The following is an 18,348-nucleotide window of genomic DNA, read 5'->3' on the forward strand; positions in this document are numbered from 1 at the left end:
GGTAAAAGATTTCCTCTTTGATCTCTTTATCCAACACGGACTTCTTGCTCGATTCTTGGTTCCGCGTCTCAATATACTGTGGTAATAGTCGATAAACTCTTTAAAAATCAAGGTCGGTATGGGAATAATTGATTCTACGTATGTTTCATATAAAAGTTAAATATTAGCCATCTAAGATGTAGAAGACAAATAATTAGAGGTTGAATATATTTTTAGAATATATAAAAAATAAATATTAGATATCTAGATATAAAAGATAATTAATGTAAGATTAAATATATTTTTAGAATGGAGAATGTTTACATGATAATTATTTAATAAGTCAGGTGGATAGTGGAGATCGTTTGATTCTATCATAACTCGTATATTTTATAAAAATATGTATATATATATATATATATATGTATAGCATTTTATTTTACGCATTTAGTCTAAATCAAGCTTTAAACTGGTACAACTCACGGTAACAAAATAAAATTATTCTTTTTATGGTAACTCTGGACCTGGACACGGGAAATCTTTTTTGTCACTGCAGAGATTGAATGTTTTCTATGAAATTCTTGCGCTCTGAATGGAACCTTATTTGGAGGCTCGACGGGTAGTAACGAAAATATAAAAGTAGTCAACCTAAAAATAGTAAAAATATAACTCTTATTTGGAGGTGATATACTCATATTCCCAAGCCCACATGTAAAGCACCATGCACTTTCCTACCAAGAAAGTACACCAATCCTTTAGGTAATGTTTGGTTCATGCGATGTTACGAGATGTAACAGATCTATTCTGTTTTTTACGGTTTGAATGGAGAGCAATATGATAATATGGTTAGAAATTAAAAAATATTCTTTAAATATTCTGAATAAAGCCGATCCTAAAAAACGTTCGGACGCAGCCATACTACTCGAAACGTGACACTGATAATGGGTTCGAGATTTTAAAATGAGCTTATTCTATCTCACCTACCAAACAAGTATCTAAATCATAATATCCTTAATTACATGGATGACATTATCCCATACCACCTCCCTCTCTAACCAAATACTACTTTAAAGGATTCTGAAATCACCGTTGCACACACGCTGGAAGTGCAGCGGCACAACAACACAAGCCTCTCTTGTGAACTCAGATCCTCTGTATTAAAGGAGCTAATGCAGATGATGAACAATCCTCTGCATTAGCTCGGATCTGAGATGTCCATTTCGCGATAGACAGGGCTAGATCGGTCACTACAGTAGTGCACAGTGCATAGATACAATCCTAAATTGGATGTACAGTAAACTAGAGACATGTGATTAATATAGGGAACTGTAGCATCAGGCTCATTTCACTGTGCAAATAATGATCCTATGTATTGATCCACCACTAGTACCGAGGATCCGAGCCCCTCTCTTTTTGTTTGGTGACATCCTTTATTTCTGGCCACTGCAAGTGTGTCAAATATTAGTTGGGTTTTCAGGTCTCAAACAGATAAAAAAAAAGGGTCCACCAAATGACTGTCATTTGTGCTGGAATTAGCATCGATTAAGTGGTGATTTTGATTGTGGCCAGGAACTGCAAGCCTCCTTTTTGAACGTCAAATTGTGAAAATGTGATTGCATGGGTTGCTCAACTTTCTTGTATGCACACTATATACTCACGCAAATATGTCACTGTATATTTCGCGATGCATAATTTCTCATTTTACTCTTACCAACAATGCCCTAGCCTCTTACCAACGATGTGCTCACCTCCTAGATAGAAAAACAGGACAAATTATTTGACATCATCGACCGAGGCCATCTTTCCATGGAGCACGCATTATCTATGCCGTCAACCTAACTACCTACCTAAAATTATTCTTAGCAAACATGCCAAGAACAAACAGCGCGCAATTAGGTTTCTTTTCAAGTTAGTTTAATTTTTCAGCTGCGTCGTCACTGCTCCACTAGCGCAGTGGTGGGTGGGGAAGAAGGTGGTAGTTTAATTAGTGCCCCATTTGGCAGATATGAAATGCATATTTTCCTTGCATCACGAGCATGGCACCCAACTACGTGGCACCAGAAATAATGAAGCAATGAACTACATGCACTGAGCTATTGACACATCATCAGCTCCGAGTTTGTGTCGTGTTGGTTGCGTTGTTTTAGCAGATGTTTCAGCATTAGCTGGTGAAAGGTCTTAGCGGAACGATTGGATCAGCTCTCTTGTAGGTGAAATGAATATATATATATATATATATATATATATATATATATATATAGGAAAACTAGTATGTACTCCTGGGTGTATGTACTCCCACCTCTCATATACCACTTTTACACGTGTGTTATACTTCTTTATCACTTTAAATATACTTCATTAGTAATTATAAGATACTACAATACAAATCCCACGAAAATTTTTATGAAATTCCATGATTTTTATCATAATTTGCGTATATACTTCTTTTATGTATAAAAAAGAGTATATAGCAAAAATGAAAGGCTAACATTGAATTTTTTTTCATACAACTCATATTAGAGTATCTTAGAATTAGTATTAGAGTATACTAAAAATGATAAAAGAGTATAAAGTGTTTGTTTAGGTGGTATATTGCATGTGGGAGTACATACTCCTAGGAGTATAGAATATGTGTCCTATATATATATATATATATATGTACGTTTTTTTATAAATAAAGTTTTATTAATTCTTATGTTTCATCATGCGATATGACTGCATAATAATCTACTTCCAATCACTGCATAACTAGCATACACGTAGCCTATAAAATAAAAGGGAAACAAAAAGAGACTAACCATCAAGAACAATGAAAAGATAAATAGCAGGAGCAGGCTGGCTAAGTAGACAGATACACGATCCGATTGAAGGTGATATGTCTCAAAGGTAATTATAGAGATGATTGTATCACATGTGTATATTTATGTATTTTTGAATAATGTGTTATTTTAAGAATGATTGTTAATTATATTGTTTAGTAAGTATGTGACTTGTTCGTGAATTTTTTTTATATCATGATGCTATTCTAATTTGATCACTGATTACATATTATTGGGATGATTCAAAAGATCAGCACATGTATTGATTGATGATCATGTTTCACGGATCATAGGTATAGAGATACAGAATCAATAATGTAGACATTCATGTTAGAGAATATGATGTTGAATAGACCCACTTTGAGATATTGTTAGGATTATTATTTATAATGTACCATCATTTGTTATCTCAAATGGTGTACCTACATGATCCTTAGATATGAGATCGTCATTGATTTTCAGAATGTGTAGTGAAATACTTTGGAGCTACCAAACGCTACTCCATAACCGGGTAGTCATAAAGGTAGCTTCAGGTTTGTCATGAAACATGTCGTGGGGTGTGAGCAATCAAGATAGAATTTGCCTCTCCTAGATAACAAGAGAGATATCTATAGGCCCTTCGAGATAATTGGATTGAGAAAGTGCATGTTCATGTCAATATGATTAAAGAGTTAATCATGATGAATCCACAACTTGATTGAGTGAATAGTCGAGCTATCATAAGGGTGGTACGTATCTTGTCTTGAGCTTGATTGATATCGTGAGGCGAAGGGATCGGTGCATGTGTATATTAAGGTTCAGTCGATATGATCTTTAGGTATACTCAAGAGTCAACATATCCTATTAGGGACCGCTATTGATTTTGGTTTGGAAAGGGTTTCTGAGTCGTAGCTGTTTATATATGAACGCAATGGGTCACATATTTTATGGGTTAGAACAAAATATGCAAATTGGATTAGTATATGAGTTTGATTGGATTGTGATACATGAGGTGTTAGAGTCATAAAGGGCTTCCAACGTGGGAGCTCATTAACGAGCTCTATATAAGGAGTGGCGTGGGGGTGGAGGTGATGGGCAGAGCCACTCTGAAACCCTAGCAATAGTTCTCCACACGATCTCCTAAAGCCCTAGCCGCGCATGCGGTGCTAGCACATCGGCACTCGGCGATTCTGCCCAGTATGTATGGATACCGTAAAGGTGTTGTAGCTATTGTGGCATTGATCTCCTTGGTGTCTAGATCTTAACGCTGCTGCTTGGCTGGTCGAGGACCTACTTAGCTGGTCGATATACTTGCTCGGCGCTAGTCACGGAGCATGACATGACCACTCAGAGCTAGTCGATGACACGACAGATCTGCTCAGTGGCTAGTCGAGGAACTGGTCGCGGAGCATGACACGACCACTCGGAGCTAGTCGATGATGCGACAGATCTGGTTAGTGGCTGATCGAGGAACTAGTCGAGGAGCACAACCACTAGCTCGGAGTTGGTCTAGGAGCGTGACCACCTGTGCAGGGCTGATCGCGGACCTGATCGAGAAGCTATTCGAGGAGTTTGACACGCACGACGTTGGATCGATCTACTCCAACTCTTCTTTCACTATATTACGTGTCAAGTGGTAACGATCTATGATCTCCTACTTGTATGGTTTCCTAGTTGAATACGGTAGAATTTTTTTTTTATTTTAAGCTAGTGTAGTCTACCCGTTCTCCAACACTGATGTCTAGAATCCCATTCGTGCCTGGTGAATAGCTCTTTAACCAACTACTCCAACCTCATACACACTGCTATTATCGTATCTCAAAGTGATAGTTGCTGAAACACAGACTAAGAACGGAGCCAATGTGTACATGTATATATAACAGTAAAGGAGAAGGGGTATGCCTCGTATTAAAACATGGTTATTTCTGCATAGCCTAGCAACCAACACAGAACCGTCGCTCCCACCAATACATGAGCTTTCAATTGTTTACCAACGCCCTTAAGCTAATTTCCCATCATGTGGGAGCCACTATGGGATGGGTAAAGGTTGGAAACCATCTGGATTATAAACCGTGCAAAATGGTACTAAAAAAAGGTACTTAATCGTCTTATTTTTATGTTAAAAATAACACTTATGACTATCTTATCAATTTCTATTGTCTTTGTTAAAAGGGCTCCTTGTCGGAGGTACACAAAACGATTTTGATTTTGGTGGGTATTTTTAATTGCCACAAGTGTTTTTGGGCGCGGTACAAAGAATTCACTGAGAATTTGCTGTTTTGAGTCAAATTCCATTTAAACTCATCCTGTTCTTGTGATAAGTTGATGTTTGTGGAGTCTTGGCAGGAGCTCGTTCCAGCAATCAATCTTTGGCCAATTAGATTTCGCTGAAATGTAATATATGGAGGGCTTGTCTGCAACACCTGAGCAACGGTTTTTTTTTATGGCGCACTATATTAAATAATCCGAGATATTGGTCAGAGTGGTAAGTTCCCAAACCACATATCCTCTAGAATCTAATCTGCAGATAAGAAACTACAAATAGTTGGTCGATCTAAAACCCACCCCGGTTGATTGACGGTTCATATCCTAGATAATTTGTACACATGATTAATAGATCAAATGCACTACCTGATCGTTCAGTCAACGGTTCGGACCAGATGCTTGTGCAAAGATTTTCCCTTTTCACATTATATGCAAAGATCTAAATGGCACCTCCCGGTTATTGTCCCACTATGAACAATTTGCACCATATGCGCAGGGGCAATTTGCAGCATAGCAAAAACTGAGACAAATCCAAGTCAGAAGTCACCTTGTTGCGTACTGTGATCAGCAGACAGCACGCTAAAGCAGGTGTCTGGACTGTAGAGGCACAATTTGCACATGCATACAATGATACAACAAACTCCTTTTCTGAAAATCCTTCAAGCCCAATGCTTGAGAGCTAAATAAAGGCAGAGAAAGAGGTTTTTTATTGATTACGATCGCATAGATTGTTAACAAATTAGCGCTATGAAACATCCAATCCTTGCACTGTGGAAATTGGAGGACTGTTCATAGTGCTGCACTGCTGCTTCCATTTCAAGCTCTCTTTTTTTTCTGCCTAGCAGTAGGCCTCCACCAAACTAATTCGTCATGGAACCATGTTCAAGTATGCAATCAATGATGCACTTGTGCAATCCCCACTAGATCTTGGAGCCACCGAGTCTCATGGGTCTACCAAAGCATTTAGGTCAGCGAGTTCCGTTCCTGTTGTCCTCCCAGTCCTTGTGGCCTGTTCCATTGTGGCATTGATCTGAAAACGGAAAGGCTTTTAGCGACGATTTGTAGATTTTCATAGTAATGGAGTGGTGAAAACTGAGAAAACGGCGTTGAGAGACATCGTCATCGGTAGATGATGTTAGACAGTGTTTGTTGATGTGTGTTCTGAGGCTGTGTTACATAGATATGGGTGCGGGTGTCGAAGTCCGACTCGTGTCAGGGCGTTCGATTCGGCGAAAAAATTGGGACACGCCAAATACTACTTGGAATCTGACACGGATACACGAGAGTCCGACTCAGCAAAAAAATTTGGACACGGATGTCCAGGTAACACAGGTTCGAGGAAGGTAGTGTTGGAAAATAAGGTATTTCTAGGTTTAATTTAATCTATAAATAATTCATGAATAGACACCGATAAAGTGATATGTTTATATCATCATATCGTAATCTAGACATATGTAAGATAACACTACAAATAACTAGATCTACTATACTAAAAATTAGTAATCATAGGAAATAAAGTACGAGTAATATGTTTTTACATACTGGTCATGTGTTGCGAAGACTGCTAAGGATGTGGGTTCCACCGTGTTGACGGCATGATCGATCTTGCTGACGACGCGTCGGATTTGTTGACGGTGACAGCGAGCGGTGCCCAAACGATTAGGAAGATGAGCCATAGTGAAGAACTTGAGCAATCGTGCAAATCGCTTTCAAAAAATCTTATTCGTCATCTCCTAGTACAAGATCTCAAAAGTGAGGGCTTTAGAGACATGCTCTCCCATTTATCGGTGCACACCGACGTTGGGATGGAGCAGAATACAACGACAACGCACCAGAGAGAGAAAGAGTAAAAAACCCTAACTCTTATATCGACTCACGTAATGAGAGCATTTTCAATTTAAGTGTTACTCTCAATTAGCAGTCAATATAATTCACACGATGAGGTGGGGTCTTTGAAAATATATAAGGAGAAAATCCCTTACCTCCACTTATATTAGTAATATAGTACTAATAGAGAATGGATCTTATCATAAGCCGTCTCTCTACAATACGAGATTTTAAAAATAATTAAGAATTATTAAAATTGTAGGGGTCCTTCAATTCGAATAGGCAGTACACTATATTTTTTTAGTTTCAGGAAGGCAGTACAATTCATTTTGTAGTACAATATTTGTTGATGTATGTTTGATGTTAGACAGTGTTTGTTGATGAATGGAGTCTTTGTGAAACAAGCTTTATAGCAAAAGTACAGGTAACCCTTGCAGCATATGCCATCATTTGTGCTCTCAACTTTCCAAAGAATTCAGCAGATTAATGTTTGGTCAATGGAAGCTTACTAGAAAAATCATCAGATTAGAACAGTCTCAGAATCTTCCTGAGACTAACTTTACAAAGAAAAAGCGAAGGCCACTATTCCAGCATATTCTGTTACACTCTTAACCTTCCAAGAAGGTAGACACAGCTGCAGGTTGAGATTTTCTGAATGTGACCTTACAAGAAAAAGGCTCAAACCACTCTTGCAGCATATGCCTCACTCCCTTTAGCCTTTACCTTAAATTTGCTACAGAACACAAGTGAGAGCTTCAGCTAAAAAGTGTATACAGAATTTAAGTTCAGTTGCATATATATTTCAGTGCCAAAAGAAGGTGGACGATGGTGGCCTTTTTCTTGTCACAAAGGAGGAGGATTGTCAGTTGCAACAATTGCGAATGAGGAATTGGATAAGCTCGATCTACTTCATTCCATGAGACCATGACAGAAAGTGGGATGGGAGGCACCTAAAAAGGAAGATGCAAAGCAGCAAGCCAGATCAGTTCTTTAAACCAAAAACAAGCACTTGAAGAGGATATGCTCCAATATGTGAGACCTGCAATGGCACCCACCAATGGTGGTGCTCCACCTTTGGCAAAGTGCCTTTGTGCATCATTGCATTGCCTCCAGCTCTGCCTTTTTGTGTGGCAACTTTGGATTGGTGGAGGCTATGTAGATGAACATGGCTCCCAAACAGCCGTGATGCTGCATCCTAGTCTCACAGACAGACTTCAGTATAAGATCTGCAAAGATCATGAACCATGACACTTCATGTCAGTTTCAGGGATATGCATATTAGTTTCAGTGTTTTGGTGCTCAGGATGTGTTCCTAATGAATGTTTGCTTATTTGCGTCTAACCATATCATCATGGTAGCCAAATTGTTTATTCAAACTGAAGGTCTGGAATTCCATGCATGCATATCCTTGGGTCTGCATTTATGTAATATGAAAAGGACTATGTGGATGCATAATTTGATTTCTTTAGACTTTAGTCACATAGAAATAGATTTGCAGCACATAGTGTGAACTCTAATATTATAAGATAATGTCAATCAGATTCAGGAGAAATTTTAACAGGTGATATCAACTTAAGATTGTCACTCACTGACAGTGGCACGTCTCAGAATATTTCTAGTCCAGAGTTGGCTAACATGCAACTTTGAGACAGACTAGCTATATGCCACCGAAGAACCTTGGAGTATGGGCTACGTGATGCCATGAGTTGCAAGTCTTATAGAACACAGATCATCGTCGCTGAGATCACTTGAGAAAAGAAACAAAAAAACATGCATACACCTGACATCAAGCTTGCGAGACCGAGACAGAGAGAGAACAATTGAGGACTCGGGGAATAGACTTTTGCAGCATCTTTCAAAATTTCATGCCAGAACATTGAGAACAAGATCGACAGAGGCCAAGTAAAGAAATAAAAAAGGTAAAATTACACTCAAGACAGTTGATATGTTTGTGCATGGTAGTAGCTGATGTGTTTTGTTGATCGTTGTGGCTATGAAGAAATAATATGATCTTTAATAAAAGAAAAATTAACTCTTCTATATTTTTACTTATACGTGAATTGCTCCGTTTTTTTAACGGTGTTACAATGGCAGAAGCATCAATTTATGGTGGTGTGAATATGTACTTTTTTAGAGCGGATGGTCGAGGAGAGATCTTTATCCAGTTTGGATAGCAGGCTAAGTTTCGAATTGGAGCTCCTTCTTAGTCTGCTGGTTGGCTGCCTTTTTTGTTTTCTTCTTTTCTGTTTCTCTTTTTTTTTTGTCATGTGCATTCATGCTATATAGAAATTATACATATATCACCTTGATGTAACATTAAAGTTAATAAATATTTCTTTATAAAAAAGAGATGTCAGCTCCAAAGGTCGACAGCAAATCAAGACAGGAGCAACAGAAGCAGGGACAAACGATTCGACATCATCGTAACTTGTAAGGCCAAAGATTTATTCTCCTCCTCCCAAAGCAAAAAAGGAAAAAAAATTATCCGTACATGTATGTATACGTATGTTAAGTTGTAAAGCAAAATGCAAGTTTGCAACCACGAGCACACAAAATGACCAAAAAGTAGTTCATGCCTCAGAAGTCCAATCCACCGTAGAGATCACCAAGCTCGCCGGCGGCACCACCGATTAAAATTAAATCTATTGAACTGCAGACGAGCAAAATTATTACACACAGCGATTAGATTAACTCAAAGTGTTCGTTGGTGCTAGTGCTAATTGCATCATCATGTAATGCCTCGCAAGTTGCAAAGTGGATGCCAGGGAGAAGAAAAGATTGATAAATACCTGCACAATGAATCAAACACGGCTTGTGGTTGCTACGTTGACACAGAACATGAGAGGACAAGTAGGGTTACAATTTTTTCATCGATTATTAAGACATCTCCAATGTTTATACATAACTATTATCTTTTAATTGAGAGAGCATAATTCTTAAAATTTATGTGATTTCCATCATTCATAATTCTCTATAACTCATAGAGGAAAGGTACTGAGATAACTTGCAAGTACTAACTCTTTATCACTTTTCAAGAGCTAATACTTGACCATCTTTCTTCTCTATGAGAATCATATTAGTCATAACATTAAAAAATAAACTCCCTTAATTAAAACATAGCAGTTATCTCTAATAATTGAAGATGCCTTTATGGTTTCTGTATGTTTCATAGGGCATGTGAGAGTATAACAATATTATGTAGAAAGTGACTGGAGGGAAATCACTATAATCTGTGCCCACTGAGTGTTCTTGTAACCTTTCCTTTTTCTCGTTTCCAAAGTTAGTGCGACAGTACAGCTGCAGCTTCAATCAAAACGGATAGGGATGCAGAACTGATGCTGGATCTGTATGATATCTACAGGAAACGGATAACTCCGACAAAGCACCGTGTTCAGAATCAGATTAGTATCAGAGCATAACATAGTGCAGGGTTTTTCTTGTAGCCTATCCTCCCAAATTCCTGCCAATCTTGCATCGGTAGTAAATTGTGTCCCCATGATCCCATCAAATGGAGCTGACACTTTCAGTTCTGATGCTTTGGCAGCTTTGCTCATCGATGGAAGTTCCGTCTCAGGAAGCTGAGATAGTTACCATGAGAAAGTATGCGCACTGGAGGTTACTTACAAGCTGCAAATTCTCCCAAGATATCAAGAATGTAAGAGCAAGATTTACAGCAACATATGCATAACCAAGCGCTTACAGTTACAGTTTCAGATCTCAAAACAGGTAGAAACGAAACATTACAGTTTCATTATTACATGGCACTGATGTATCGGGACACATTAAAGGATGAACGCAGAACAGGTAGCGCAAACAAATGGAAAATCAGCGTCACTGTAAACTATGACAGCCGATCCACAGCAGAGGACCCAAACTGCTCAAAACATTGGCATAGTGTGAGATGCTGGGACAAGACTTCATCTTTCATTTAATCTTTGAATGAACAAGAAAAGAAGCAACAGTACACTGGTATCAAATATCAAGCTCTGATTGAACTTCTAAGACCAGCCTTAAGGATTGCCTGGGCATCGCCGACATAAACAAAAGGCACTGTTCCTTCCTTCATCGACCCGAATTTAGACAGCAGCAGCAACAGTCTCTGACTTGTCTATTCCTTCAATGCTGGTTATTCTCAGTTTTGTCAATTCCTGGAAATGGTTACGAGTACAGTAAGAATTACAACAGGTGGACAAGGCAAATACCAAAAAGCTTTGTTGTTTCTTTTGAGAATAGTGCATAGTAGAAACTAGAACCGCATAAACATTTACCTGACGGTGACCCTTTGTTCGGCGGTAATTTTTTCTCCGTTTCTTCTTGAATATGATCACTTTTGCATCTAGGGCCTGATAAGATTATCAAGAGAAATTGAACTCAAATTTATCCAACAATATATTACAAGGACCAGTCGGATCAAAATGAGCTCCGGCAAAGTAAAGAAGATATAGGTATCTTGACAGAAAGGCTGAAAAGTAATTTTTTGCATACTCCTGGCGGAAGAGTAGATGTCTTCTATGAACAAAATGCAGCGAGAGTCTCTTCTAGAGAAAAAACTTAAGCTTGGAGAAGAAGTGAAAAGCAAGGAGAACAAAAAACGTGTTGATAGTAAAAAAGATTGGATCCTTTAGTCTAGTGGCCAAGGGTCTGTATTTATAGTGTCATTTAGAGTGTAAATATACATGTATACCCTTATAGAGATAGTAATACAAAGTATCACTACACCGCAGGGACCTGGGCTGGCTGAATCGCATAGCCCAGGCCTAGATAGAATACTTTAACTTGCTCAGAAGACATTATCTACTATGACAAATACAGTAGTGCAAGTGGCCCTAGGTACACGGTACTCAGTCGATCGTTAATTGTAGTGCCGCACTGTCCCGAATGTCAGAATGGCCTCTACCTGCATCAAGAGGTCAGGGTGGCCACCACTTGCACCGGCATTAACTACCGGTCACTTCATGTCAGGCCAATTGACTTTGGTGTTCTCCTTTTGCTGATATTCCTTCCGGAGGCCAGCTTCTTCCCCCTGTCTCGAGAGACGATGGCTTGATAGGTTCACGACCTCCGTAAGCCTTAGCTTCTACAGGGAGTCCGGAGCCCGAAAGCTCCGGAGAAGCTTTTGACAGCGTCCTCTTAGTATTATCTATGGGTTGAGATATTTCTCCCAACAGTACCCCTCATCTGTTGGCCCCGAGGTGTGGAGGGGCGAACAAATGGAGAAGGAACTAGCTTCAGCCCAGCCTCATAGTCAGGATATCCTAATATAACTTCTAGCCGTTGCAGAGCCTCTCGGTGATGACTGTAAGCGATGGTGACGAAGTCAGATGGAGATGGCGTAACCCGAGGAAATTGCGTGGTCTCGAGCCCAATGATGAGAGTCAAAGATATCAACTTGGTTTATCTGAAGCTCGACAAGGATGATGAAGTCCGAAGCCCGACGGGGGTCACCTGTGGTTGAGCCGATGTCAGAGCCAAGGGCTGTGGGGGTTTGCTGGGATCTACGCGCATTGAAGCCTATGCTGAGGTCGGAAGCGTAGTAGATGTTGGAGCTAAAGGTCGCCGGGGTTCGAACGGAGGCAATGCGTTCCGGAGCCCATGCTGAGGACAGAGACGTAGAGGCGTTGGAGCCGAAGGCCGTCGAGGTTCGAACGGAGACAATGCGCTTCGAAGCCCATGCTGAGGCTGTTAGCATAGAGGCAATGCGCTTCGGAGCCCATGCTGAGATCGGAAGCTTAGAGACATTGGAGCCCAAGGCTGTTTGAAGCCCTGCGGCGGTCAGAGCAAGCTCTTCAACTTCTCAGATGGCGAGCCTTTTCGCCATTTGAACCGTCATAATGGAGATCGTATGTAGGGATAAGATATTCTCCCCGTTTTTTTGGCACAAGTACTTAATGACGCGTGGTAACATCAGTGCGTCTAACGGGGTAATGCGCCGGTTCTCCTGGGGTCTTATGTCGATTGCCCATGCATGTGCCGAAAGGGATTCAAATAATAAATACGACGAGATGTGTATGCAAAATATTAGGACACTGCCACAACGAGTTGCCACGTGTGCACGGATTTCACTGGGATGTGGCCACGACCCCTCAGAATAATAATTAGGAAGGCCATGGGACGACACCCGCGGTGGTTCCGTTTCCTTCCCTAGGCATACGCAAACGATTGGTATCCCTATAAAAGCTGGGGTCTACAAAGGAGTGATTTTTCTTTGGCTTGATCATGGCGTCCTCTTCATCGTCGGAGATGTCGATGATTTCGATTGGCTTGACTGGGGCAGGGTCACCTCTGGTGCCGACGCTAGTTCCACTTGGCGTGGTGCCCTGGGGGAGAGCGGCCCCAGGGGCATGCTCGCAAGGTTGGAGCCGGCAACCATCGTGCTTCCATCCTTGTAAAGAGAGCCGCCCCCGCCACTCCGTCTCAATCTCCAGTCCGATTGGTCGCTCCAATCAAGATTATCAATATCTTTGACGATGAAGAGGTCGACTGAGATCTTTTGGAGAAGGAGATTGACGAGGAAGAGAAGGAGATTGACGAGGGAGGCAGCCCGGGCGGAGATGAAGAAGGCCAAGAAGGTGGGAGAGAAGGCCGTGGAGGAGTCCTCTTCGTCCTCATCCTTATCCTCTGACAATGCAGGGTTGGCTACTGCATCAGCTTCCGCAACGGTAGGCTGCAGATAAAGTGCATATGTCGGTTCATGCGCCACTGTTAGGGCTTGTAGTTTTCTTCTCTATCCTCTGCCAGTGCTTTTGGTCCCAAGTAGTCCTGATACTAGGAACTCGGGAAGGCATGTAAGCATTTTTTGATGTGAAATTTATTAATATAACTAAGTCATTGGTCTGTTTAGTGTTTTTTCTTTTCTTTGATCGAAGTGTATGGCGATCCACTGGGCATGCAGCCAGACATGTTTTTTTATGTGTGCACCTAAGCTCCAGTGCCTCACCTTCCCTGGCCCCCTCGCACGCAACGATTGTTAGCGGCCAGAGAGTGCGATTATAGCTCTTTTTCTTCAAGTGTTTTAGGGGCGATTGGAACGACCAAGTCTTACACAAATTTAGACCTCAACACAACCGAGGTAGATGTCATCGACGCGAGGAGGGTTTGAACCCCGACGCCTTTGGCGGGAGATATTGACCTCATAGTTCCTAGCGGAGGAGGTGTAGCCGATAGTAGAGCCATGAGTCGAGTTTTTTGACAGAAACGAGATAGTTTCAGAACCGAGTGGCGGTGGATAGAGGCGAAGCTAACGGTTCAGGCCGTGGGAGGTAGTTTGCGACCCCCTCAGCCTTGGCCGCCACTAGGTTCCAACATGGTACAAACATTCTTCTATCCGATGCCGGTACAAACTCCTCCCCAAATTTGTTCCAGATTTCCGACTCAAAGCAATCTATTTGGAGCCCGGTGGCAGTTGGAGGAGGTGAAGCTGATGGCTAGGCCGAGGAAGGCAGTTCGCGACCCCCTCGGCCCTTAACCATGGTGAGGCTCCGAAGACCCAACAAAGGTTGTTGGAGGTGAAATCGATGGTTAGGCTGAGGGAGGCAGTCCGCGACCCCCTCTGCCCTTAGCCATGGCGAGGCTTCGAAGGCAGGGCCATCCGGAGCCCAGCGACGGTTACCAGAGGTGAAGCCGATGGCTAGACCAAGGGAGCCAATCCACGACCCCCTCAGCCCTTAGCCGTGGCGAGGCTCCGAAGGCAGGGCCAACCAGAGCTCAGTGGCAGTTGCCAGAGGTAAAACCGATGGTTAGGCCAAGAGAGGCAGTCTGCGACCCCCTCGGCCTTTAGCCCTGCCATCCGGAGCCCAGCGGCGGTTGCCGGATGTCGGAGAATTGAGTAAGGGGGCATCCTGACTAACGGGCTCCACGAGAGATGTGACGACACCGGCGGGAGATATTTCTTGAACCCTGGCCCATCGCACGACCAACGCGAGGCTTGCGCGACCAGACTCCTTACAATATAATATGGTCCCAAGACTAGCCCTTACCGGTCGTAGGACGCCCATACCTAACATGTCTAATCGTATTTATTGATGTCTACTCAAATGATTTCCTTCTCGAAGTACCCTCCTCTAGCTAACAAAGTCGTGACCGGCACAGATGGGCAGTGCCCCATCCTGGAGTCCTCCGGGCGAACACGGACGTCTTTTCATGGAGTCCGTCTAATATGCCCGGAGTCCTTAAGGACGTGATCGAGCACAAGTTGTTCATACGATCTGACACACGATCAGTCAAACAAAAAGCGTGTCGGTTCGCAGCCGACTGAAATGTGTCTTCTACGAACAAAGTGTGAAGAGACTAGAAGAGACTCAAGCTTGGAGAAGAAGTGGAGAGACTGGAGAACAGAAAACGGTTGATAGTAAAAAAGATTGGATCCTCTGGTATGATGGCCAAGGTTATGTATTTATAGTGTCATTTAGGGTGTAAATATACAGGTATATCCTTACAGAGAGTGATATAAGCTATCACTACACTGTCGGGACCTAGGGCCGGCCGAATCGCATAGCCCAGGCGTAGATAGAATACTTTTACCATGCTCAGAAGACATTATCTACTATGGCAAATACAATAGAGCAAGTGGCCCTAAGGACGTGGTACCTAGCCGGTCGTTAATTGCGACGCTACACTGTCCCGTGTGTCAAAGTGACCTCCACTTGCATTGGAAGGTCAGGGTGGCCACCGGCATTAACTACCGGTCACTTCGTGTCAGGCCAATTACCTTTGGTCTTCTCCTTTTACTGATATTCCTTTCGGAGGCTAGCTTCTTCCCTTGTCTCAAGAGACGGTGGTCTTATGGGTTCACGGCCTCCGGCCTTAGCTTCTGCAGGGAGTCCAGAGCTCGAGAGCTCCGGAGAAGCTTTTGACGGCGTCCCCTTAGTATTATCTATGGGTTGGGATATTTCCCCTAACACATACTCATCTTTGGCAATCAAAAACCACTGTCTATAGATGTATGAACATATGGTGTCAGAAAAATCTAAAAATAATAAAGCAAGCTCAATCATCAGATGAAATTCAAGGTATAAGCATAATAATGATGCAGTCCAATGTGGTCATCCACAGATCAAATAGGTGTCCTCAACACATATCAATCAGTAACTCGTAAATTTTATGTGGAGTAAATACATAACAAGATTTTACTACTTTTATAAGCATACACTAAAAGATGCCTTTAGAACATGCTCAGAAGAGTGCAGAATGAGGTGCATGTTTTAGATGTTACAATTTACAACCATCAAATCATGGTGGCATAACAGTCCAGAAATTAGAAAATGTGTAGAAGACGAACAGTGGATGACTAATTGATAATGCAAATAAGGAAATCTGGTTCCTCTGGCACTGCCAACGTGACTAGACTACTATCAGCTATGCCACTTCAAATGAATCAATCAGCCTAGGCCACTACGCAATAATAAGTAGATTTATCAAAACAAATGAATTAAAATAAATCTGAAATGTGAAATCTGCATAGATAGATGGAAAGAGCCTGACAAGTAGTTTGCAAAACACAATTCCATCGATCAACTGGATACACTTACAGACTTGTTTTTACAAAAGAATTTAATAATCACTTCATAAACTTCAATTAACTGAATAATGTTGTACCAAAAAAAGAAAGAGTGAGAAATAAGTGTCCTTACATGCTCTTCTACAACAGCATGAACAGCGGCATCAGGAAGAATTGGCCTCCCAATAACTGTTTGAGTTTGCGAACCAAGCATGAGAACTCGGTTTAAGATCAACTGGGAGCAAAGTCATGCAGACAACAGTACCATCAGCAAATCATCAATAGAACAAAATATACAGGATAACAAGCACAGACCTATGCTGGTTGCTAGGATCATAAAAAGAATTAATGAAGTCACCCAGTAGATTGGGTTTCTTAATTTGTAAAATGTGATAAACTAAAGAAACATTATTGTGGAAATCAGGTAGACGTACTATATCCAACTAAAACAAGAAGCCTGGAACGATGATCCTTCTTATTCCACCAATCACAAGTTCACAACTACTCAAGATGCTAAAAATCAATCTTGATCTACTGATCTAGGAATTGAAAAGAAAAAGGTGGGCCTGAAAAGAAATTCCCGCAGACAGAATAAATAACTTCAACCTATAAGCTAAGGTTCCCAAGTTCTCAACAAAATTGGAGCAAATTTTCAATGGCCCAAAGCACTACCAGATAAAAAGAGTTAGAACAGTGGCTAGTTCACGCAATTCTAATTTCTAAATGTCGTTATATCAAGAATATCAACACTATCCGCTTTAAATGTAACTATCCGAAGATAATACATGAAACAGCAAGCTCAAAAAATGCAAGTAAATAGGTTGCCCTCGAAGTGCCACTCTTACCTTGTCATTCACATCGCAAAACTTCAACCTCTCCGTAAAGATGGAATCGCCGTTGCTCACCTTGAACTGATGCGAGCCAATCTGCAGGAAGAACCAAGCGCACGCAATCACGCACCAGATCCAACCCCCAAACCCAAATCAAAAGACCGGGGCCCAATGGAGCAGACCTGGACGACGGCGAAGGCGGGCTCGTAGGGCTTGAAGGGTTTCTCGTCGGCCCCGAGCGATCCCAACACCTTGTACCCTATCTCCGCAGCCTCCGCTACTTTCTCTTCCTCCGTCTTCCCGCTCGGTTTCTTCGCCGCCATCGCCTCCTCCTCCCCCCACTCGTCCTCGCTCCCCTCGTCGTCGTAGTGCTCGCCATCGTCCTCTTCGTCGCCAGACGAGCGGGTCGCGAAGTGGCAGCGCGAAGGGTGGTAGAGCCGGAGGGAGGCGAGGTCGCGGGGAGTAGGGGGGCCGAGGGGCTCGGACAAAGAGGTCAGGGTCCGGGTCGCGATCGAGACCGGTGCAAGAGGTTGAGATCTCTGAGGGACGAGGCGGCTTGAGAGGAGGCGGAGGAGGCAGCGCCGGGACGCCATGGCTGCGGCGACGGCGACGGCGGCGGCGGCGGGTGGAGGCGAGAAGAGGGTAGAAATGGAAATATTCTTCGAGCAGCGGTTTTGACGAGGGTTTAAGGGGTGGAGACGAGAGAGTGACACTGACGTTGGGCCGCACGTTGGCACACCTTCAGCTTACAGAATTTTTTGGTGCTGAATATTTTTAACTCTATAAATTTATAGATTAGAATAATAGAAACATCGATAATGTTTAGATAAGTTACTTTATTTTTATTTTAATATAAAAATATATATTTAAATTATTTTATCTCAATCTATAAACTTAAGATCTAATACGAAACTGAGAACTAAAGTTCTACCGAATACAACTTTAGTGTCGTGGGAACCAACACTTTGTGTGAAGGCGGAATCATTGAAGGGATCAAGAATACGTATTCAGTGAATTACTTGCCAACAGAGTACACAAAGAAGAGGCAACTGAATAATCCAAGAGAATCAAACTGTATTATATAATGCCAGGAAAAATACCAAATCATATTGCAAAGAACATAATACGTCACAAAAGAGAATACTCTCATACT

General features: G+C 41.9%; 1 protein-coding gene and 1 long non-coding RNA gene across 3 annotated transcripts; both read right to left on the reverse strand.

Annotated features, from left to right (window-relative positions):
• Positions 1-7,374: 7,374 nt before the first annotated feature.
• LOC133929904 (uncharacterized) lies at positions 7,375-8,313 on the reverse strand. Of its 2 annotated transcripts, XR_009911667.1 has the most exons (3): positions 8,212-8,313; positions 7,925-8,095; positions 7,375-7,819 (listed from the first exon to the last, which is right to left on the reverse strand). It is a non-coding gene; the product is annotated as an uncharacterized LOC133929904 (long non-coding RNA). The 2 variants fall into 2 exon arrangements; XR_009911666.1 differs by having other exon boundaries at positions 7,925-8,307.
• Positions 8,314-10,598: 2,285 nt separating this feature from the next.
• Positions 10,599-17,865, reverse strand: LOC133929392 (large ribosomal subunit protein bL21m). Its single transcript, XM_062376128.1, has 5 exons — positions 17,378-17,865; positions 17,211-17,291; positions 16,499-16,600; positions 11,138-11,212; positions 10,599-11,017 (listed from the first exon to the last, which is right to left on the reverse strand). Exons 1-5 carry the CDS (start codon positions 17,786-17,788, stop codon positions 10,946-10,948), a joined length of 741 nt encoding a protein of 246 aa, XP_062232112.1. The 5' UTR covers positions 17,789-17,865; the 3' UTR covers positions 10,599-10,945.
• Positions 17,866-18,348: the final 483 nt, after the last annotated feature.

This window comes from Phragmites australis, chromosome 9 (genome assembly GCF_958298935.1).
Source record: "Phragmites australis chromosome 9, lpPhrAust1.1, whole genome shotgun sequence".
Lineage (NCBI taxonomy): Eukaryota > Viridiplantae > Streptophyta > Magnoliopsida > Poales > Poaceae > Phragmites > Phragmites australis.

Bases quoted from the DNA above. Each gene is read 5' to 3' on its own strand.
- LOC133929392 (XM_062376128.1), bottom strand. From the start codon at position 17,788: ATGGCGTCCCGGCGCTGCCTCCTCCGCCTCCTCTCAAGCCGCCTCGTC. The intron at 11,213-16,498 runs GTAAGGACACTT...TAATCTTATCAG, and splicing joins ATGCTGTTGTAGAAGAGCAT to GCCCTAGATGCAAAAGTGAT. The intron at 11,018-11,137 runs GTAAATGTTTAT...AACCATTTCCAG, and splicing joins GAACAAAGGGTCACCGTCAG to GAATTGACAAAACTGAGAAT.